The 24,703-nt window shown below is 43.7% G+C and overlaps 1 protein-coding gene across 11 annotated transcripts in view; it reads right to left on the bottom strand.

Annotated features, from left to right (window-relative positions):
- Positions 1-24,703, bottom strand: part of tpd52 (tumor protein D52) — a 214,075-nt gene that overhangs the window by 175,845 nt on the left and 13,527 nt on the right. For 4 of the 11 annotated variants that reach the window (XR_011352216.1, XM_069921156.1, XM_069921146.1 and 1 more), the window contains exons 3-5: positions 15,848-15,887; positions 15,579-15,699; positions 14,531-14,646 (exon numbers count right to left, since the gene is read on the bottom strand). Coding sequence is in view for 10 of the 11 variants with exons in the window: in XM_069921156.1 (XP_069777257.1) it covers positions 14,531-14,646; positions 15,579-15,699; positions 15,848-15,887 (277 nt within the window). In the remaining variant the exon portion in view is untranslated. Of the gene's footprint in view, positions 1-14,530; positions 14,647-15,578; positions 15,700-15,847; positions 15,888-24,703 lie in introns of those variants that run through there. The other 7 variants (XM_069921147.1, XM_069921149.1, XM_069921151.1 and 4 more) reach the window with 4 other exon arrangements.

Raw genomic sequence — 24,703 nt, 5'->3', positions numbered from 1 at the left:
AAAGGGATAAAATTGATCCTCTTGAAGAAGTGTCAGGAATCCTTGGACACACTTGACAAATTCTTCCCCAATTTATCCCAAGAGATCTGTATGACAGAATATAGATAAGTTTTGGGGCAATAAATTGGGGCAGGGTTTGTTACTGTAGGTCACATACAAACACTTTAAAACAGATCTTATTTAAAATACTGGAGCTCTGCTAATACTAGACATGTCAGGGCCTCAAAGCCTTTGCCAAGTGCCCAAGAGACTTGACTAATGGATTGTTGTTTACAAAAAAGCAACAGATGAAATAGCTTGTTGGAGCCACATATTGTCTGGAAGGGAAGTTGCTGTTCTAAGAGTGTCATGTGGTTTTGCAAGCAGAGAGAGTCAAGCAGGCTTTCTCTGAGAGAGCGCGAGAGAGAGAGAGAGATACAGTCAGCAACAGCAGCTGGGACTGCCACAGGACAAGCTGGTAAATTTGTGGAAAACCCATTTTGGAAGACAGGTTGTGAGTTTTTAGTTCGGCCTGGTTAAGACTCTTGTGGCTCTTGCAAGAGGGGAGGACTGGCTGTTTCACTTGAAATAATAGAAACAATAAGGAATTCTGTGGTGACCTGAAAGGAAGAGGTTATCATCTGGAGATCCCGGAGGAGAGTTTCTTTGGCAAGACACTAAAGTAGCTGGGTGTCCAGCATACAACAAATCTCTCTCTGAAAACCGACAAGAACCTTCCTGAGTGGTAACCATTTACCTTTCAAGCACCAAAGCCTGGTGAACATCGTAACTGTTAAATTCTATGCACAGTATAAGAATTACCTTCAACCAGTGAACTTGGAGGAATGAGAAGTGAGATTTGACTGTGAACCAAAGAATTTTTCTGAACTTGCACACACATTATATATACACATACGCTTAGACTTAGAAGGGGGTTAAATTAGGTTAGTTAGCCAATAGTGATACGTTAAAGTTTAATCCTGTTTTCATGTTTAAAGATAATTAAAAGCTACTTTTGTTTAAGTAACCACTTGTCTTGGTGAATATCTATTGCTGCTGGGTTTTGGGGTCCTCTGGGCTCGTAGTACCTGATATACAAGTACTTGGATAACCAGGGTCTGATTAGGGAAGGCCAACATGACTTTGTATGGGGTAGATCATATCTAAGCAAGCTTTGAGGTTACCAGGAAAGGTGATGAAGGGAATGGATATTGTCTACCTGGACTTTTAAGTCTTTGACAAGGACCTACATGGACAGTTAGCCAAGAAGGTTTATTTGCTTGGCATCCATGATAAGATTGTAAATCACAATACACAAATGTGCTTGTTTCCCTTATTTCCCTGAAATAACGGAAACAAAAGGAACTCTTATGGTGTCAATGAAGAAGAGGTTATCATTTGGAACACCCATGATGGGGCAAGTTTCTTTGGCAAGAGACTGAAGTGGCTGATTGGAGGAAATCAGTTTGTGTGTGTCCAAAGAGCAACAAATGTCTCTCTCTGAAACCAACAAGAACCTTCCTAAGCGGTAACCATTAAAGCACCAGAGCCTGGTGAAAATTCATAAATGTTAAATTCTGTGCACAGTACAAGAATTGCCTTCAACAAGTGAACTTGGAGCAGTGAGAAGTGAGATTGGACTGTGAATCAAAGAACTTTTCTAAACTTACACACACACATTACATACACTTGCGGTTAGAATTACAAGGGGTTTAAGTTAGATTAGTTAAGTCAATAGTGATAAGATAAAGTTTGATTCTGTTTTCATGTTTAAATTAAAAGCAACTTTTAAGTAACCATTTGTCTTCGTGAATATCTATTGCTGCTGGATTTTGGGATCCTCTGGGCTCATAACACAGTGCACAAGGCCATTGACAGGTATGTTGGTGTGGGAATGGTGTGTGGAATTAAAATGGTTGGCCACTGAGAGATCCCTGTTATTGCAGAAGACAGAGCAAAGGTGTTCAATGAAACGATCTCCCAGTCTGTGTCCAGCCTTTCCCAAATAGAGGAGGCCACAACCGGAGCACCGGATGCAGTGGATGAACCCTCCAGAATCATTTTATTCATAAGGAATGTTTGGGGCCCCAAATGGTGGTGAGGGCATGTGTAGCATTTTTTGCAGCCACAGGGGTAGGTACTGAGGGGCTGATTCCTGGGTAAGGGATGAGAGGATGAGGTAGCAATCCCAGCAGAAAGGCTAGGAAGAGGAAGAGATGTCTGGTGATGGGATCACATTATAGGTAGTGGAAAATCCAGAGAATATGTTGGATATACAGGCTGGTGGGGTGGTAGGTGAGGACAAGGCAAATCCTGTCCTTATTGCATCTCACAGTGGAGGGAGGCAGATCCAGTGTGCCTCCCTCCAATAGAAGATACAGGTGAGGGCAGAGTTCATGGAGGTAAAAGGAATCTTAGATATCCTGGAATGGAAGACCTCATCCTGGAAGCAGATACAATGAAGATGGGGGAATTGAGAGAGAGGAACAGAATCTTTAAAGGGGACAGAGTGTGAGGAGGTGTAGTGGAGGTATCCGTGGGAGCTGGTGGATTTGTAGAAAATATCTGTAGAGAATATATCTCCCAAGGTGGAGGCAGAGAGAGTGAGAAAGAAGAAAATGCTGCCAGTGATGGAGTTAGTGAATTTGAAAGTTAGCAGTAAAGTGGAAAGTTGTCGAGCGCACCATTGGTCTAGGAGGCAACACCAATTTACTCATCAATGTAGTGGAGAAAGAGTTAAAGAGCCTTGCCTGTGTTTGCTTGGAGCATGGATTGCTTACACAGCAAACAAAAAGGCAGGCATAGCTGAGATCTATGGCTATCCCTAGGACTTGGAGAAAGTAGGATAAGCCAAAGGAGAGGTTATTGAGAGTGAGAACAAGTTCTGCCAGGTGGAGGAGGGTAGTGGCAGTGGAGGGGGATTGGCTGGGTCTGTTGATGAGAAAGAAACAAAGGGTTTAGAGACCTTCAAAATGGGGGATGGTGTATTAAGATTGATATCCATTTTGAAAATGAGATGGTTGAGTCCAGGAAACTGGAAGTTGTTGAAATGATGGTTATAAATTAGATTAAACATTAGCTTTGTGGGAAAAGCCAGAGAGTAGAGTGGCAGTGGAGGATTGCCTTCATGATTGGAGACCTGTGATTAGTAGTGTGGCTCAGGGATTGGTACTGGGTCTATGGTTTGTCATTTATATCAACAGTTTAAATGATATGGTAAATTTGATCATTACATTTACAAGACACTGAAATTGAGGGTGGTGTAGTCTGTGACAAAAGGTCTCAAAGCTTGTAGCAGGATCGGCACTAGCTGGAAAGATAGCCAGTAAAATAGCAGATGGAATTTAATAAAGACAAGTGCGTGGTGGTGTTCTTTGGGAGGATGTAGAGAGGGTCAAAAGAAAGTTTTTTTGGCTTTCATAAAAGTATTGATTACAGGAGTTGGAATGTTATGATCAAAATGTACAAGACATTAGTTTAACTAAATTTGGAGTATTGTGTGCAAGATATCAATAAGATTGAAAAAGTGCAAATAAATTTTTACAAGGACATTGCTGGGACTTGAAGTGCCTTGTAATAGGGAAAGGTTGAATAGATTTGGACTTTATACCCTGGAGTGGCAGAGAATGAGGGGAGATTTAATATAGATATACAAAATTATGAGGGATTTATCGAAGGTAAATGCAAGCAGGCTTTTTGGGTGAGACAAGAACTAGATGGATGAAGGTGAAAATGTCAAATGTTTAAGGGCAACATTAGGGGATACTTCTTCACTCAGAGGACTATGGGAGTGTGGAATGAGCTGCTTTTGTAAGTAGTGGATGAGAGTTTGATTTTGACATTCAAGAGAAGATTTAAAAGGTACATGGATGGGAGGGAAATGGATGGGTGTGGTCTGGGTGCAGGTTGGATGGAATTAGTCAGAATAGTTAGGCACAAACTAGATGGGCTAAAGAGACTAATTCTGTGCTGTAATATTCTATGATTCTAGGCTCCACATTCTCTTGGGCAATTTGAAATAATTTTATCTGTCCTGAACAATGCTGAAGTTAGGTAGACCCACATTGGAACCAACAGAAGGTCATAGATAAAAGGGCATTACTTTTTAAAAAAGAGAATTAAAAGGAGCTGAAGATCATTGACTATCACACATTAGACCTTCCCCATCCGCCACTTAATTACAACCTAGCTGTTGACAAAAGTGCAACAGTCTAAAATTCTAATCTGATTACATACACTGCCTATCATAACCAAGGCCAACACACTAATTAGGCTCCAAAACCTATCCACTCTGTTCCAGGGATCGCTCCATGTTCATAGATAGAATTTCTAAATTTAGGGCATCCAATTACAGGTGGATAGGGTTATAAAGAAAGCTTTTGGCATATTGGCCTTCATAAATCAAACTACTGAGTATAGGAGATGGGATGTTATGGTAAATTTGTATAAAACATTGGTGAGGCCAAATTTGGAGTACTGTGTTCAGTTTAAAATTTAAAATTTAGACATGCAGCACACCAACAGGTCATTTTGGCCCACAAGTCCGTGCTGCCCAATTTACACACAATTAACCTACACCCTTGGAATGTTTCAAATGGTGGGAACAAATTGGAGCTCCCAGGAAAAACCTATGGAGACGCATGGAGAATGTACAGACAGCACAGGGTTTGGTCACCTAACTACAGGAAAGATATCAATAAGATAGAAAGAGTGCAGAGAAGATTTACTAGGATGTTGCCCGGACTTCAGGAACTAAGTTACAGGGAAAGGTTAAACAGATTATTCCCTGGAGAGTAGAAGAATGAGGGGAGATTTGATGGAGGTATTTATAATTATAAGGGGGATAGACAGAGTAAATGTAGGTAGTCTTTTTCACTGAGGGTAGGTGAGATACAAACCAGAGGAAAGGGTGAAAAGGGAAAAGTTTAAGAACATAAAAGGGACCTTCTTCACACAGAGAATGGTGGGAGTGTGGAAGGAGCTGAGAGGTAAAGTGGTGGATGTGGGCTCAATTTTAACATTTAAGAAGAATTTGGACAGGTACATGGATGGGAGAAGAATGGGGAGCTATGGACTGACTGCAGGTCAGTGGGACTAGGCAGAAAAATGGTTCGGCACAGACTAGAAGGGCCGAAAGTGCCTGTTTCTGTGCTGTAGTGTTCTGTGGTTCTGTGGTAAATATTGTGGAGATAATACGGCTGAAAAAATTAGACAGCTTTATAGGAAAGAAATGGCCCTTCAGCTCAACTTGTACATACCAAACAAGTTGTCTATGCAAGCTAGTCCTATTTGGCTGCATTTGGCCTACATCACTCTATAAAAGGTCCCAACCTGAAAATTTGGCCAACCATTTTGATCCATGGATGGTGCATGACCCACAGAGTCCCTCTAGCTTCTGTTTGCTAAGATTCCAGCATCTGCAGTTTTTGTGTTCCACTCCAAACCTTTCCTATCCATGAACCTGTATAAATGTATTTCAAAAAACTGTAATTGTACCCACCTCTACCACTTCCTCTAGTATGATGTTCTACATGCCTGCCATCCTCATGTGAAAAAGGTGTCCTTCAATTCCCTTTTAAATCTTTTATCACTCACCTCAAGTTTGTGTCTTCCAGCTTTCGATTCCCCTACCTTGGGAGAAAAAAAAGACTATGCCGCTCATTTTAGATATCTCTAAAGGTTTCCCATCAGTTTCCTACATTCCAGGGAGAAAAATCTCAGGCTATACACCCTCTTTCCTTGAAATCAAGCCCTCAAGTTCCAGTAATATTTTCTGGTATTTTTCTCTGCACCCTCTCCATCTTAATTATTTCATTTGGGCATCATGTTCAGCAGCTTCTGCTAAAACCCCTGCAGATGCACTGTCCTGATCTGTTCTGTCCTTCCTACAGCTTTGGGTTTTTATTTTTACATTTTATTTTTTCATTTGTTTCAAAACATATACAGTATTTATCCATAACATAATAATATCACAAAAAGAACAGTTTTTAATGTATTTTCTCCCCCCACTCACCCCTCCCTCCCCAAAAAAGTAAGAAAAAAGAAAAGCCTATCTAATACATAGATCTTTCAATTAATTAATTGCAGTTTACATTATAATCTTAAACCATAAACTAATTAGGGTGGGTTGGATGGGGGCATGGTGGACACTGCAGGTAAAGTCGTAGCAATAAAATCAATACAAGATTTCCAAATCCTATCAAATTTTTCTGGTTGATTTGTAAATTATGTTATTTTCTCTAATGATATACAATTTAATAATTCCATTCGCCATCTATTCAACCTCACATTATCACCAGATTTCCATGTTACACCTATAGATTTCTTTGCTATTGCTATACTTAAAAACTTTTTTGATAAATATTTAATTTCAATTGGGAAATATCTCCCATTAAAAATACTCTGGGATCCTTCAAAATTTGCATCTTCAATACTCATCCCGAGAAAATACTTACATCCTTCCAAAACTTATCTACCTTTTCACATTGCCGGACTGCATCCAGGAAAGATACTACTTCTTTATTACATCTAAAACATTGATCAGAACAATTCGAATGAAGTGCACGCAATTTGTATAGAGTATAACATAATTGATGTAGAAAATTAAATTGTACCATTTGATATCTAACATTAATTGTATTAGTTACACTTTCATAGCGTAATTTTGACCATTCTTCTTGAATCTGAATATTTTAATCTTTTTCCCATCTGGAATTAGATTTAAATAAATCCTTTTTTTTTCTTGAATTGTCTCTTGTAATTTGATATACATATCCGTAATAAATCTTTCAATAAACATATCTGTTATTAGATATTCAAATGGACTTTGTTCTGGTAATTTAAAATTCCTCCCCAACTTTCTTTTTAAACATGATTGAAGTTGATAATAAGAAAAAAATAGTATATTATACTTTTCTTTCAATTGGTCAAAAGTCAAAAAAACAGATCCCAAAAAACAATCCCTTTTTTATTCCAAAATTATACCAAACATTGAGATAACAATTATTAACTGCAAAAGGAATTAAAGGATTTTGATTTAATATCATTTTAGCCAACTGATAATTCTTCACTCCTCCTTCTACGTGTACTCCATTCTTTACTTTAAGTATATCCTTCAAAATTGGTGCATCTGATTTTCCTTTTAATAATCCCTCATGCCATTTATACAAATTATTTTCAGAATTACTTTCTCCTATTTTACTCATTTCAATTTGCACCCATGCAATTTTTTCAATGGTCTGATAACAAGATGACAAAAATCTAAGTTGGGCTACTTTAATAATTTTTTTTAAATTAGGCAATCGAAAGTCACCCTTGATCAAATTTCCATGTTAATTTTTCCAGTGCCATCTGAGGCATTTTATCCCTCCAAATAAATCTTCTTATGCTTTTATTTAAATCTTGAAACAAAATTATTGGTACAAAAATTGATAAAGATTGAAAAAGGTATTGTATTCTAGGAAAGATATTCATCTTCACACAATTAATCCTTCCTATTAAAGAAATTGGTAAATCTTTGCATCTTATTAAATCTTCTTCAATTTTCCTCAATAAAAGGTATGTAATTTAATTTAAATTATTTAAATTCCTATCAACATTAATTCCTAAATATTTAATTGCGCCATTCTGCCATTTAAATTTTGTCCTTTTTTTTTTAAACTTGAACATAATCTGTCTCGATCATTGACATAACTTCACTTTTATCAATATTTACTTTGTAACCTGATACTAACCCATACTCCACCAATCAATCATTTACTTTTTATTAAAATGAGCTTTCAGGGTTTGTAAGATATAGTATTACATCATCTGCAAAAAGACTAATTTTGTGTTCTTTATCATTTATCATAAAGCCCTCAATCTCATTATCACTTCTAATCACCTCGGCTAAAGGTTCTATAGGTAATGCAAGTAAAAAGGGAGATAGTGGACATCCTTGTCTAGATGATCTTTCCAACAAAAAAAGATTTTGATATTCGTCTATTTGTAATCACTTTGGAGAATTATATAATGCTTTTATCCAATTTATAAAATTTGTTCGAATTCCAAAAAGCTTCAGTACTTTAAATAAATAATCCCATTCTAATCTATCAAATGCCTTTTCTGCATCTAAAGCTAAAGCCACTGATGGTATTTTTCTTTTTTGAGTCATATCTATTGAACTTAAAAATCTAACAATATTATCCACTGATCTTCTATTTTTAAATAAAACCTGTTTGAACCATTTTAATCAATTCAGGTAAATGTTTAGCTAATCTATTAGCAATTAGTTTGGACAAAAATTTTATAATCAGTATTCAATAGTGAAATTGGTCTATATGAAGATGGAGGCAAAGGGTCCCTCCTTTTTTTGGAATAACTGTTATTATTACAGTTTTTGGAATAACTGTTATTACTTACTCAGGTAAGTCCCAAAGATCTTCCATTTGATCTAAAAACCCCATAAATATTGGAATTAATAACTTTTTAAATTCTTTTTAAAACTCCAGAGAGAATGTGGAGCCTTATTGTTTGGTAAAGACATCATCATATAATTTGGTAACTGTAAATGGATCTGCTAATTCCGTCTTCTCTTCTATGTTTAACTGTGGTAAAGTAATTTTGGACAAATATTCATCTATTTTATCCCCATCTTTCAAAGATTCCAATTTGTATATCTTATAAAATTTCATAAACACATCATTAATACCTTGTGTTTTATAAACAAGATGACCTAAATCTTTTTTTACAGCTACTGATGTTCTTGATACTTGTTCAGTCTTCAAATGCCATGCTGAAACTTTATGTGCTCTATCTCCCAATTTATAATATTTTTGTCAGGTTCATTTTATATCCCTCTCTACTCCTTTGTTCATCATTCCCTTGATTTTGCAATTCTTTTTCCATCTTTATTATTTCCTTTTCCAAAGAATTAACTTCAGACATATTTTTTAACATTAGCCATTTAACTTATTATTTGTCCTCTTAAATAGCCTTCAAAGAATCTCATGCCACAAACTTATTAGTTACAGAATATAAAAACCTCATCTACTTTAATTTTTTTTCATATAATTCAATAACCTTTTTCTCTTTATCGGATGCTGAATTCCATTAATATTAATTCTAATAAATGACAATTTCCCTGCCATTAAACATCAAAATCAAAACCTATATCCATCTAGCATCCCTCTTCATCTCCTCATCCAACCCAACCCTCCCTATACAATATATACATCTATAAAAAGTCCAGTCTACAAACCAAAGAAAAGGAAGGAAAAAGATAAGGAAAAACTCCAGAGGGGAGTGATGGCAAAGCGTCTCTACCACCCTGATCTATACGGGATGCAAAACTGGTTGCATTAATGTCCACAATAGTGTAGTGGTCAGCATCACATTCCCCACTAACTCACTTGAAACATCATACCATCTCTTACTATAAGCTTATCAATAGACCTTTTAATCTGAAAATACATGGAGTTTCAAGATAGTTTAAAGGGGGAGGAAGGTTTAGATCATGCATAATATAGGTTAAACCTTTCTCCCCCTTTCATCTCTCTCGAAACTCCATGTATTTTCAGTTAAAACAAAACCTCTCACTTATATAATGAATTAAAGTATCCACAACCATCTGCTGATCTTTAACTGGCAGTGAATCGGCATTTACCTTTGCTTTATTAGGCTCAGTTAAAAATCTATTCCTCTCTCCCAGGACAAATACTTTGAAAACAGCTGGATATCTCAAAAGAAAGGCATAGTCTTTTTTTTTTTTTTTTTTTTTTACACAATATCTCTTTAATCGGATTAAACTCCTTTCTCTTTTTCAACAAATGAAAACTTGTATCTAGATAAAAGAAAATCTTTATTTCCATTATAAATCAAAGGTGATTGTCTTTATTTAGCTTGTTTCGCTGCCAGCTCCAGTATCTTCTCTCTTACTTCAAATGAAGGAATCTGACAAGTATTGGATGGGACCTTTAGTCTGGCTGAGGTTTAGGTCTCAATGCCCTATGGGCTTATTCTATTTCCAAGTCACCTTGAAATACAGCCTGACCCAAAGATTTCAATATCCATCGTGGCAGAAATTTTTTCAAATCTCCTCATCCCCTTCTTTAAGTCCAAAAATCTTGATATTATTCCGTCTACTGAAATTTTCCAAAACATCTATTTTTTGCATTAACTGATCATGTTTTGCAGCTGCCTCTGCTTGTGTTTTTTCATTTGATAATTCCCTTTCATTTTTCCATCCACTATTTCAAATCTAGTGTCCAATTGTTGCATTAATCTTTCCATCTTGTCACCATTCTTCCTTCTTCGGCTTGGCTTCGCGGACGAAGATTTATGGAGGGGTATGTCCACGTCTGCTGCAGGCTCGTTGGTGACTGGCAAGTCCGATGCGGGACAGGCAGGCACGGTTACAGTGGTTGCAAGGGAAAATTGGTTGGTTGGGGTTGGGTGTCGGGTTTTTCCTCCTTTGTCTTTTGTCTTCCTTACTTCATCAGTTAATACTTCCATGGATTGTCAAAAAAAATCTAACATTTGCTTTAATTCACCAGAAGATAAAGTTTCTGCACCTTTTTCTGCTTTTTTCTTGATTGTAGGACATTCTTGTTTTTTCCTTTGCTTTTCCAGGTCTTCTTCTTGATCACTGGAGCTGCAAGTGTCTGGAATCTTGGTTGGTGGCATTTGTTGGCGGGGAGACCTTTTGCAGCAGTGACCAAGGCCTTCCCGGTTTCTGGCCTCTCTCCTTTGGATACTACCTTATGGATTAAGCCTCTCTTCCTTTTCTTGCTTGGTTTCTTGTACAGCAGTAAGGCCTTTATCCTTCTTTAGTGGCATTGTTGGTGTCTTCTGTGCATCCTCACATAGTTCTTTCTTATATTTTCTGAAACTTTTATTGTCATTTGTTCTCAACTTTTTCAAGGAGAGCAGGGATTATCAGTCTAACCCCATGTCATCACTTCCTACAGCTTCGTGATCAAATACTTCCAAATGTGGTCTCACAGTTGTAACATGATGTCCCAAATCCAGTGATCAATGCCCCAACTGAAAATGGGATCTCAATGCAAAGAAATGAATTACACTTTTTGTAAAAACACTTTTTTCTTGTAGGACTTTGAAACACAATTCAAGATTTTAGTGATACTGCCAGGAAAAAAAAAAATCAAATCTTCAATTATTACTAAAACTAAAATGTTCTGATACAGGCCAAGTTTGTCAAACAATATCTAAATACAGAGGCAGATATGCTCTTGCTTTTATCTATTTATCCAATTTGCTGCACAAAACAACACTTCCTACATTTACTATGCGTATTGTTTCTCAACAACTTTGATTACTCACGGTTTCACACTTTTTGACCTTCAATTGATTTTAAATCAATTTGTTTTGAATCACATAATTAGTCACTCAAAATGCAGACATTGCTCGATATTGGATACATGCATGCTTATTTTGTTTTTGTGTGAAGCACACATTAAAGGGAAATTGCTCACTGTGTTTGCACCCATTTCTTATCAAGTTGTAACCCATCAAGGAATTAGAGAGTTCAATGGAATACGGATGTTATTTCTCCTTGATGAGTTTGAATGTCATGACATCAATGTGCCTAGTATTGATTACAGTGATAGAAATTGGATTTAAAAAATTACAATACAACCTTTGTAAACAATGCTCAAAATGAGTATTTAAACAAAGCGGTTTAAATAAGGACAGCATGGTTAACATAGTGGTTAGCACAACATCTTTACAGCACCAGCCATCTGTAAGAAGTTTGTACTTTCTCCCAGTGTCTGCGTGGGTTTTCTCTGGGGGCTCTGGTGTCCTCTCATCATACAAAACATACTGGGGTGTAGGTTAATGGGGTGTAAATTGGGTGGCATGGACTCATGGGCCAAAATAGCCTGTTACTGTGCTGTGTGTGTCTAAATTTAAGCAATCAATACAGTAATGTATTGAGAATAGTGTGAAAAGTACCTGCACCAATTTTTTGAAGTCACAGATGCTTGCCTCTATTCAAGGGCCCAAAGCTATTGTGACAGCAATATAATAAGTGCATCAAATTCTGGAGAATTTAATCAGATATTGATATGCCATTCTTCTTCTTACCTGCATCCTGGCAGCACACTGGCCAATATATAGCAATCTTTGGCACTAATCAGATCTAGTACAGCACTAAATCTCCATGCCCACCATCAACATGATGTTAAACCACCACCTCACCCTTCATTTCCTGTTCACCAATCCTTTCCCCATTTTTCTTCATTTGCATGACAACTTGTGTGGCTTCCATTTAGAACTCCCACTAAAAAGGCTGAACTGTTTTGAATCAGGCAGTACACAAGTGTAATGGCAGCAAATTTGGTGTTAAGATTTAAAGGGAGTATATCCGACCATTAGAGACAGTGAGAAAATGCAAAAGCTCTAACTGCAATTTTTCAATTCTTTCTGGTTTACGGGAGTGGTAGTAGATGATTGGATGACTTCTAATTACAGTTCTCAATGCTTTTTTAAAAAAAAGGACAAGGGATCCAATAATCAAAAAGAGGTAATTTAAACATCAATGTGGGGAAAATTACAGAGTATAAACCTTTGTTTAGAAAGGAACAGATTAATTAAGGACAGTCAGCATGGATCTGTTAATTGAAAGTCAAGTCTAACTTGAATGCTTGTTTTAAAGAAGTAGAAATAACCGAGAACAGTATGTTTGAGGCTGCTTAAATGTATTTCAGCAAGGCACTTGACAGGTTAACCAAAGTAGTAGAGATTACAAGGTTCAAAGAGGAGTGACAAATTGCATCTAAATGCACATGATGTATGGAAATTAGGAGGTAAAGTTTAGAGTTCAAAAAAAGTGCATGTTTTCTGGCCACCTGCACAGGGGAATGGTAATCTCAAGAAGTGCAGGCTAATGTATTTAGGTAAGTACAACAGGTGTGAGAACACAAAACAAATTGTAGAATAATGTGGAGGTACAAGTCCAAAGATCCTTAAAGACAGCAGACAGCCCAATGAGAGATAATCCAGTTGTGACATATTTTTTTACAATCTTAATGTATGCAATGGGAGAGTAGGAGTTGTTAGAATTGTATGCAACAGTGGTTAAACTTCAGCTCAATTGTAAAAAAAATGTTTGGTATGTAAATAAACCAGGGGTGGCCAAACCATGGCTTACAAGCCACATGCGGCTCTTTGACATACAATGTGCGGCTTGTGGAAATATGTTGGCTGAGACAGGAATCATAAAAGCCTGTACTCACAATGGAAGTTTTAGAGGGTGTGACTTGCAATTGTCCAGCAGTCGAGGCATCAGGAGCTTGGATAGAAGGGCAGCCGGGGCATTGGGAGCTTGGATGGGCAGCCAAATGAGGCCAAGGTAAAAGTCCACCCCAACTGCGACTTCTTGCCTGGGCCCTGGCTGCCCTCCCATCCAAGTTATTGTCACCCTGACCTCTGACTCTTGCCTAGGCTCCGGTGTAGCGCACTCACAGACACGAAGGATCAAAGGCTTTATTGATCTAAAGAGCCAAGCATGCCTCAACACGCTGCTGGCTCAAGTCCAAGGACAGTTATGAGGGAGGAGACTAGGCTCTCAGCCTTTATTAGGGGTCTTAAGGAGAGGGGCTACCCATTCAGCAGGTGGGCCAGCCTGCCCAGCTCAGTGGGGAACACGCCCGCAATACTATGTTCTACCTCACCCGGCCGCACTCCCATCTGAGGTCCTGGCACCCTGATCTCAGCAACCCACCCATCTGAGCTTTTGTCTAGGCCTCAGCCACCCGTCTGCCCACCCATCCAAGTTCCCGAAGCACTGAACTCAGACTTGCCATCCTATCTCAACCACTCGCCCATGCATCTGAGCTCCTAATACCCTGACTGCTCATCCAAGCTCCCAATACCCAGAACAGAGGTACTTAGATGATCAAAAGTAGTATGCATGTAATAGATGAACCCCTAAATTTTATCCTAAATATTGGTCCATAAAATTTGACTATTACACATATGGTATGAGTACTTTTTCATTATTGAAACTAATACAAATTAGCAGTTAAAACTACATACATGATTATGTACATGTATTTATTAATATTTATATACATTTTTAAATGCAAAACATGCATCTCAAACATCTGAAATTTATTACTAGCAGCTCTTACGTTAAGTAAGTTTGGCCATCCCAGTACAGCCTAATGTTACTTTTCATGCTGCAATGCGTGTTGAAGGGAGATATAATTGAAGTACACAAAACTAAAAGCTGAGAATATGCTTCCATAAAAAGATCAGAAAGTAGTGCATAAATTTAAAGCAATTAGCAGATTTAAGAAGGGAGAGAAAGTTTCACTTTTCTACCCACTTACTCATTCTATCTGGTAATTGTGCACCATACAACTTAACTGATTTTTATGTATGTTTCATGTACAAATCAGACTACACAATCGATTCAAGAAAACTAATGACAAAAAAATTTCATAATTCAAGTCACTTGAAAAGAATTTCAACATCAATTTTCCAACCACTTGAACGAAAACAAACTTCTTGTACAAGTCAGATAGTTCTTAATTTGACCATTCTTTACCTTAGCAAGTTCATTGGTCAGTTCTTCTCTATCTTCATCTGTCATTCCACCTTCTAGGTTAGCAGTTGCAGCTGCATCTTCTCCTACTTCAGGTGCCAGATCACTTTTCAGCAGACCTGCAAAACAAGGAAAATACTATACTTTTAGCTATTATTCTATTACCTCTTTTACAACCATTTACATTTGTCCTAGATGTTTAACTTATAAATAGCTTGCTCTAAATATTTAGACTTTTAAAAAAATTATTGTGCCTTGACAAAAACAGTAATCTACTTATTATTCTGCATTCATATTGATTTTTAATTATCGTAGATCCTTGAAATTTACTTAATTTACAAATTCTAATCTTCAAATAATCCTTAGTTCCAAGTAGTTAAAACTTAATCAAAATTCAATTGAAAATCGTTCATACGAAACAATACCAATAGTACCACAAAAATAAATTTTAGCTCAACCTCTGTGGCAAGGAAACAAAACGTGTGCTTTCGAAGAATGTTTAATTTTACAAATCACCCCCGCTAATTTAACATTTACTCATTTGTCATTTTCACTTGTAAGAGGATGGAAGATTAAATCCAATTTTTGGCTATGCACATTTCCCTCACCATCCTAGGGTCAGTGCCATCCAGGCAGGATAAATGTTCTATTTCTTACCTTTCCTGATTCCACCTATTTTTTTATCTCATCCAATTTTTCTATTACCAACTTTACAGAGACTTGGTCAACATTTGTTTGGAAAATTAAGACAGATGTAGTTATTGAGTACCTTTGGTGTAGCTGCTCCCTCCACAAGATCTTTTATATTCCTAACCCAATTGATTTTTAATTTGCCCAAAGTCTGAGTTCTTTAATGGCACCTCCAAGGCTTCTCCAAATTTTTTTGGCCCTCATTTCCTTTTCTTCTCTCCTGTAATCTACATTCTGCTAACTGTATTGTGAAATAGTTCCATTTTAACTCCATCTTTAAATATCTATAAAACTCAAGAGTCTCTTCAAGAGTCCAGACTACATCCAAACCCTGACCTCAATTTACCATTTACTATTTTACCTGCTAATCTGTGTTTCCAATCCACCTGGGCCAGATCCCTTTTCAGATCATTGAAATTAGCCTTCCAGTTGAATATCTTCACTTTTGCTTGTTCCTTGTCCCTTTCCATAACTATTCTAAACTTGAGACATATAAACAATTAGACGCTCTCAAAAAGGGGGAATGTTGCCATGGATCAAAATGGCTGAACCTTTTCACATTCAACTCCCCCAAGAAGAAAAATTTGAATACATTATTTTGAAATGTTTCCCAACAAATACTTGCCTCACCTGCTTCTTAAGCCCATAAAGAGTTGTGGATTGGCAGGAGCTGAATAGAATTATTATTATTATTATATTTAAGATGGAAAATTCTCAAGGATCTATTCACTTTCAGAGGTCATTGATCAGCAGATACTGTGCACCTTTACAGAAATACTGATCTCTTTGGAGATCACTTAAAAATTGTCCTTAATCAGGAAAAAACAGCACGGGAAGAATCTTTGCCCTGTGAGATTATGCACCTGCATGCTAAATAGAATGGCTCACAAGAAGGGAAGCAAACATAATCTATTGCAAAACAAAGTTATACTAATACAAAATATTCTACATACTCATCACATTGACATTCATGCTTTTGTATATACAGCAAGGAGGGGCAGCATACATAATAAAGATCCATCAATATAATCATTAAGTGGCACATCACAGTAAACTGGTGTTATCCAAAAGCCAAAGCCTGGAATATACATTGTAGCGTGCATGCTACACGAAGTGTGGAGTAAGAACGACAGGAGTGATTTCATTGCAGCCTCGGCCTCCGATTGGCCAGTGTTCCCGCCATTGCCCACAGTTTCAAGCCGTGTGGGAGGTCACGCGGGATGACAGCCATCGGTCCCTGCAGGTCCCTCACAATCGACAGGTTTGCCGGTTATTTTGTGAGCCGGGTTGTCTTTCAGTTCATGGGCCACGACAGTGCAAATCTATTTGGTCGAGATGCACATCAACTGCTGTCATTCTGATGTGCAACAAGCAAAGTATGCAAGTGCAACTCAAAGCTGCAAGTACCTGATCAAATTTCCAGAACATGACAATTGTGATGGGTAGCACAATATTTCTGTTTCAATTGCATAAATGTCAGATATCCAAAGCTCATCACGCTCATCAAATTTGCAAGGTACCAAGTTAAAATCCCAGCCCAGAAACTTGAGTTACCACTCCAGTACATTACTGGAGTTATGCACTGTTTCCAATTCAATCTTTTGAAAATTTAAACCAGTGACTATTCAATTCTCTGGTGAAGCAGCTTGTGCTTTTTATTTAAATTTCAGCTTTCCAGAATGCATAGTTTTTCTTTCATTTTCTTCATCAATTGAAATGCTCAAAACTCTTGAAGCATATGCCAACTCCAATGTTTCATATTTATCCATAAACTATAACCTGACTTATTCCCCATTTTCCTCTCCGATAATATGAAAAAATATTATGAACTCAAGTTTCAGGAAACATGTTGAACATGTGATTGTTAGGAGTAAAACTTGAAAGTCTGCATTTACAGTGCAGTGCTTTACCTACTTGTATTGAGGAAAGTTTTTTTTATTTCGCTGGTTTTAATTTGTGTTAGCAGCATTTATTAGATATTGATATGAAAACAAAATAGCAACGAGCATTACCTGATGTTAACTAGAAAAGTAAGGGGTTTTAATTTACTGATGTCTTTGTTTACTGAATCTTGGGGACAAAATTAGTGATTTCAAATAGATTCATGTGACTGTTTTGCTGACAAATTATTTGTGAAATGCCAATTGTGTCCATAAATTTGATTTTGTAAATACAAAAGTACCGTTTGTTTCTTGAATTACGATTGGACTAAATCAGTTGCACCATGCTGGAGGTTTGGCTCTGCCAACATTATGATGACACAGATGCCTATTCTGATCCCAATCACAGCCGTTTCGGTGTCCATGTTGAACTTGGCCCCTGTAATACTGGCACCTTGGATACTTCACTAGTTGGATCCTACAAGCTCATTTCCCACCCTCCCCCCATCTGTCCCTAATGAACCCTCATCTCCTAACCCTCAGACCCTCTCATCTCTCCCAACTCTCTAATGATTTCCGCATGGACCTCACCTACCTACCACCTCCACCCTCTGACCTTCCACCTCTCACTGCCCCCGCCCTTCACTGCCCCCGCCCTTCACTGCCCCCGCCCTTCACTGCCCCCGCCCTTCACTGCCCCCGCCCTTCACTGCCCCCGCCCTTCACTGCCCCCGCCCTTCACTGCCCCCGCCCTTCACTGCCCCCGCCCTTCACTGCCCCCGCCCTTCACTGCCCCCGCCCTTCACTGCCCCCGCCCTTCACTGCCCCCGCCCTTCACTGCCCCCGCCCTTCACTGCCCCCGCCCTTCACTGCCCCCGCCCTTCACTGCCCCCGCCCTTCACTGCCCCCGCCCTTCACTGCCCCCGCCCTTCACTGCCCCCGCCCTTCACTGCCCCCGCCCTTCACTGCCCCCGCCCTTCACTGCCCCCGCCCTTCACTGCCCCCGCCCTTCACTGCCCCCGCCCTTCACTGCCCCCGCCCTTCACTGCCCCCGCCCTTCACTGCCCCCGCCCTTCACTGCCCCCGCCCTTCACTGCCCCCGCCCTTCACTGCCCCCGCCCTTCACTGCCCCCGCCCTTCACTGCCCCCGCCCTTCACTGCCCCCGCCCTTCACTGCCCCCGCCCTTCACTGCCCCCGCCCTTCACTGCCCCCGCCCTTCACTGCCCCCGCCCTTCACTGCCCCCGCCCTTCACTGCCCCCGCCCTTCACTGCCCCCGCCCTTCACTGCCCCCGCCCTTCACTGCCCCCGCCCTTCACTGCCCCCGCCCTTCACTGCCCCCGCCCTTCACTGCCCCCGCCCTTCACTGCCCCCGCCCTTCACTGCCCCCGCCCTTCACTGCCCCCGCCCTTCACTGCCCCCGCCCTTCACTGCCCCCGCCCTTCACTGCCCCCGCCCTTCACTGCCCCCGCCCTTCACTGGCCCCTTCTGAATCATTCAATCCCCTCCCCTAAACACCCCTCACCACTGACTCCCACTCCTTGCTTGTTCTTTACTATCCCCTCTGACCTTTCCCTTTCAGAGACAGAACATGCTGAACTCAGTAGAGGCCTTACCTTCGTTTTCCCCCTACGCCCACACCTCAATAAGTTCCGTGCATGCCCGATGAAGGGTTCCAGCTATATAAAATGCACAATTTGACCTGCTGAATTTCTTCAGTGAAGGGCGGGGGCAGTGAAGGGCGGGGGCAGTGAAGGGCGGGGGCAGTGAAGGGCGGGGGCAGTGAAGGGCGGGGGCAGTGAAGGGCGGGGGCAGTGAAGGGCGGGGGCAGTGAAGGGCGGGGGCAGTGAAGGGCGGGGGCAGTGAAGGGCGGGGGCAGTGAAGGGCGGGGGCAGTGAAGGGCGGGGGCAGTGAAGGGCGGGGGCAGTGAAGGGCGGGGGCAGTGAAGGGCGGGGGCAGTGAAGGGCGGGGGCAGTGAAGGGCGGGGGCAGTGAAGGGCGGGGGCAGTGAAGGGCGGGGGCAGTGAAGGGCGGGGGCAGTGAAGGGCGGGGGCAGTGAAGGGCGGGGGCAGTGAAGGGCGGGGGCAGTGAAGGGCGGGGGCAGTGAAGGGCGGGGGCAGTGAAGGGCGGGGGCAGTGAAGGGCGGGGGCAGTGAAGGGCGGGGGCAGTGAAGGGCGGGGGCAGTGAAGGGCGGGGGCAGTGAAGGGCGGGGGCAGTGAAGGGCGGGGGCAGTGAAGGGCGGGGGCAGTGAAGGGCGGGGGCAGTGAAGGGCGGGGGCAGTGAAGGGCGGGGGCAGTGAAGGGCGGGGGCAGTGAAGGGCGGGGGCAGTGAAGGGCGGGGGCAGTGAGAGGTGGAAGGTGGTAGGTAGGTGAGGTCCATGCGGAAATCATTAGAGAGTTGGGAGAGATGAGAGGGTCTGAGGGTTAGGAGATGAGGGTTCATTAGGGACAGATGGGGGGAGGGTGGGAAATGAGCTTGTAGGATCCAACTAGTGAAGTATCCAAGGTGCCAGTATTACAGGGGCCAAGTTCAACATGGACACCGAAACGGCTGTGATTGGGATCAGAATAGGCATCTGTGTCATCATAATGTTGGCAGAGCCAAACCTCCAGCATGGTGCAACTGATTTAGTCCAATCGTAATTCAAGAAACAAACGGTACTTTTGTATTTACAAAATCAAATTTATGGACACAATTGGCATTTCACAAATAATTTGTCAGCAAAACAGTCACATGAATCTATTTGAAATCACTAATTTTGTCCCCAAGACTCAGTAAACAAAGACATCAGTAAATTAAAACCCCTTACTTTTCTAGTTAACATCAGGTAATGCTCGTTGCTATTTTGTTTTCATATCAATATCTAATAAATGCTGCTAACACAAATTAAAACCAGCGAAATAAAAAAAACTTTCCTCAATACAAGTAGGTAAAGCAAAGAAATGCAGTGAAAGTACATTCTGTCAATAAAAACAAAAGTATTAATTTAATCTCATTTCATATTTTACTTTTTTCCTCCATATCCTTTAACGTTGTTTCCCAAATACATACATCTTGCTTTTGAAACCGACGCCCTTGATCTCTGGATCAAAATGTACTGCGCAGTTTCTTATGCTGTCAGGAGTGAGTTTCTAGGTGTGTTGCCATGCATTCTACGTAAGATGTACTATATACTGTAGTGGCCTGCTAACCAGAGTGCAACCCGGTACACAAAATGGCCGACGAATGAGGCAACTGCGCAGCCTCCACAGGAGGCAACAACCTTCGTCCAAGGTGACCACCTGCATGGCAGGAAACAACAAGCAACAGCGGGAACACCACCTAGTCAGAGATCGGCGCTGCCGTGACGTCACTCCTGTCATCAGCAGCAGGAAGAGAATATAAGCAGAGCTGCCAGGGCAATAAATCAGTCTTTTGACTTCGACTCCTCGTGTGTGCGTCTTCTTCCCACACTTCGCAGTAGCGCACATGCTACATTGGTGACCCCGACAGGTCCAACCAGCAGTTTGACCCGAAGATGACAGATCAAGCAGCTCTTCATGCGGTTTTGTTGAAGCTGCCAACTTTCTGGGTGTAACAGCTATACGTGTGGTTCAAACAGGCAGAGGCCTAGCTCCACCATACCACAGCTTACCACCCTCAGATCAAGGGGTTGGTGGAAGCATAAAGGCACCTAGGCTCAAGGGGCCAAACTGGGCAGACGAATTACCCTGGGTCCTCCTGGGGATCTGCACCACGCCAAAAGAGTACTTCAATGCTTCAGCAGCCAAGAAGGTATTCAGCGCATTGTTGGTGATCTGGGGGAGTTCTTGGCTGCCGCCAAGGACCCAGTGAATCCAACAGTCTCATTGACTCTGAGGGAAATACTGGAAACTCGAGCAGGTCTGCAGCCTCCGCCACATAGCCAGGCCAAAGCCTACGTCCCCAAAGACTTAAGAGACCTGTGAGTAGGTTTTCGTTCGAGAGGGGCACACTGAACACCTCTGCAACGACCGTACGAGGGGCTGTAGAATCAGGCACAAAGGGTTGACATGTGTACTCAATATTGGTGGTAAAGAAGAGACTTTCATTATTGACCGCCTCATATCAGCACACCTGGACATTAGCCAACACAGCCCCCATGACAGAGGTAGGCCACCAAAGTGGCAAACAGTGCTCTGATCACCAGTTCTGTGGGGGGGGTACCTCATAGCGGGCCACTAATTGGGACGTGACCCAGTATTTAAAATGGCTGGTGAACGCGGTGACTGCATAGATCCCGGAGAGTCCAACGACCTTCGTCCCAGGTGATCATCGACACGGCGGGAATCAACAAGCAGTGGGAATGCTGCCCAATTGGAGATCGGTGCTACCATGACTGCACTCCTGTCGTCAGCAGTGGGGAGCGAATACAAACGCAGCTGCCAGTCCAATAAATCAGTCTTCGACTCCTCACGTGTGTGTCTTCTCTCCACATTTTGCGGTAGCATGCACGCTACAATATTGTATATTCTTGTGTAAAAGTCAAATTTTGTAGACCATTTTTTAATGTTAAATTCATGGGGTTAACTATCAGAATGTATCATCATGAACAAGTCACGAAATTCAGTGTTTTGCAGCATTGATTACACAGATACTACTTTTGAAGGGCTGAAAGACACAGTAGATTCCAAAATACAACATCAGTGGCAGAAATCCAAATGATTTCTAAACAAAGAACAAAAACACAACGATTTAAAAGTTTTAATAGTTTGGCATCAAAACATATGTCCTACCAAGTAACAAAAAACCATAAGAGTAAAACATAAAAGTATACAGCCACCATGATTGAAGTAAGAATAGAGTTGGGTGATGGGAAGCTCAAATAAGGAGATTGAGTAGGGAGAGGCAAGACACAATAGGAAAGGGTAAGGTGTGGTGGTGGGGCAGGGGGAGAAATGAGCGCGTGGGATCTAGCAGCAGAGATGATACCCAAGGTGTTAGACTTGCTGAGGTTTGGGTGGGAATTGGTGATGGACTCGGCGTGGATGCCAGAACGGGGTTGGATGAGACGAGGATAGGTATTTGCATTGTCAGAGGCATCTAGAGTTCCAGTCTGTGAGTAGCCAGGACCAGGAGAGAAATCCACATCAAACAAGTCAGGAGCTCTGGCCTGTGGGCAGCTGCGGCAGAAGTGAGAGACCATGATCAAGGTGTCAGGAGTAAGGAGTGTTAGCTGTTAGAAATATTTTCCTATACTTGCTCTTTTATTTGTATTCATCACATTCAACAGACTAGCTGAGTGAAATCTATTTAAAGTTCATAATTACCAGTACCTACTATAATAATGAGCATATGGCTGCTCCCATACACATACCATATCTGATTACATCACATCTTTAACCACAATTTCATATTCGTGGTTATGTACAGGCACGTGCAACTGTTGACCTGTATCTGTGAAATCTATGAAAAATTCCAGATTTTTTGGCCATAAAATAGGGGATCAACTTTTATGAGATCGACTTTTACAGAAGTATATACAATGTACAAATAGTACTGGTTTTCCAAAATAAACAAAAATACATTTTTAAATGAGGAAATTAATCAGAATGACAAAAAAATGGAGTGGCTGGAATGCAGAAAAAAAATTAAACAAGCTAGACTTTTTAAAAAGCTGGTAATTACCATTAGAGAGTCTTAATAATGGATCCTTAAAGCACAATTGGTCAAAGACATTGCATGGATATGAAATCAAACTCAAGGATCGGGAGGAGAGCGCCGGGAGGAGAGCGCCGGGAGGAGAGCGCCGGGAGGAGAGCGCCGGGAGGAGAGCGCCGGGAGGAGAGCGCCGGGAGGAGAGCGCCGGGAGGAGAGCGCCGGGAGGAGAGCGCCGGGAGGAGAGCGCCGGGAGGAGAGCGCCGGGAGGAGAGCGCCGGGAGGAGAGCGCCGGGAGGAGAGCGCCGGGAGGAGAGCGCCGGGAGGAGAGCGCCGGGAGGAGAGCGCCGGGAGGAGAGCGCCGGGAGGAGAGCGCCGGGAGGAGAGCGCCGGGAGGAGAGCGCCGGGAGGAGAGCGCCGGGAGGAGAGCGCCGGGAGGAGAGCGCCGGGAGGAGAGCGCCGGGAGGAGAGCGCCGGGAGGAGAGCGCCGGGAGGAGAGCGCCGGGAGGAGAGCGCCGGGAGGAGAGCGCCGGGAGGAGAGCGCCGGGAGGAGAGCGCCGGGAGGAGAGCGCCGGGAGGAGAGCGCCGGGAGGAGAGCGCCGGGAGGAGAGCGCCGGGAGGAGAGCGCCGGGAGGAGAGCGCCGGGAGGAGAGCGCCGGGAGGAGAGCGCCGGGAGGAGAGCGCCGGGAGGAGAGCGCCGGGAGGAGAGCGCCGGGAGGAGAGCGCCGGGAGGAGAGCGCCGGGAGGAGAGCGCCGGGAGGAGAGCGCCGGGAGGAGAGCGCCGGGAGGAGAGCGCCGGGAGGAGAGCGCCGGGAGGAGAGCGCCGGGAGGAGAGCGCCGGGAGGAGAGCGCCGGGAGGAGAGCGCCGGGAGGAGAGCGCCGGGAGGAGAGCGCCGGGAGGAGAGCGCCGGGAGGAGAGCGCCGGGAGGAGAGCGCCGGGAGGAGAGCGCCGGGAGGAGAGCGCCGGGAGGAGAGCGCCGGGAGGAGAGCGCCGGGAGGAGAGCGCCGGGAGGAGAGCGCCGGGAGGAGAGCGCCGGGAGGAGAGCGCCGGGAGGAGAGCGCCGGGAGGAGAGCGCCGGGAGGAGAGCGCCGGGAGGAGAGCGCCGGGAGGAGAGCGCCGGGAGGAGAGCGCCGGGAGGAGAGCGCCGGGAGGAGAGCGCCGGGAGGAGAGCGCCGGGAGGAGAGCGCCGGGAGGAGAGCGCCGGGAGGAGAGCGCCGGGAGGAGAGCGCCGGGAGGAGAGCGCCGGGAGGAGAGCGCCGGGAGGAGAGCGCCGGGAGGAGAGCGCCGGGAGGAGAGCGCCGGGAGGAGAGCGCCGGGAGGAGAGCGCCGGGAGGAGAGCGCCGGGAGGAGAGCGCCGGGAGGAGAGCGCCGGGAGGAGAGCGCCGGGAGGAGAGCGCCGGGAGGAGAGCGCCGGGAGGAGAGCGCCGGGAGGAGAGCGCCGGGAGGAGAGCGCCGGGAGGAGAGCGCCGGGAGGAGAGCGCCGGGAGGAGAGCGCCGGGAGGAGAGCGCCGGGAGGAGAGCGCCGGGAGGAGAGCGCCGGGAGGAGAGCGCCGGGAGGAGAGCGCCGGGAGGAGAGCGCCGGGAGGAGAGCGCCGGGAGGAGAGCGCCGGGAGGAGAGCGCCGGGAGGAGAGCGCCGGGAGGAGAGCGCCGGGAGGAGAGCGCCGGGAGGAGAGCGCCGGGAGGAGAGCGCCGGGAGGAGAGCGCCGGGAGGAGAGCGCCGGGAGGAGAGCGCCGGGAGGAGAGCGCCGGGAGGAGAGCGCCGGGAGGAGAGCGCCGGGAGGAGAGCGCCGGGAGGAGAGCGCCGGGAGGAGAGCGCCGGGAGGAGAGCGCCGGGAGGAGAGCGCCGGGAGGAGAGCGCCGGGAGGAGAGCGCCGGGAGGAGAGCGCCGGGAGGAGAGCGCCGGGAGGAGAGCGCCGGGAGGAGAGCGCCGGGAGGAGAGCGCCGGGAGGAGAGCGCCGGGAGGAGAGCGCCGGGAGGAGAGCGCCGGGAG

The sequence above is a fragment of the Narcine bancroftii genome, chromosome 2, assembly GCF_036971445.1.
Source record: "Narcine bancroftii isolate sNarBan1 chromosome 2, sNarBan1.hap1, whole genome shotgun sequence".
Taxonomy (NCBI): domain Eukaryota; kingdom Metazoa; phylum Chordata; class Chondrichthyes; order Torpediniformes; family Narcinidae; genus Narcine; species Narcine bancroftii.
Note: the sequence above shows the minus strand (reverse complement) of the source record. Positions and strands in the feature narration are given on the sequence as shown.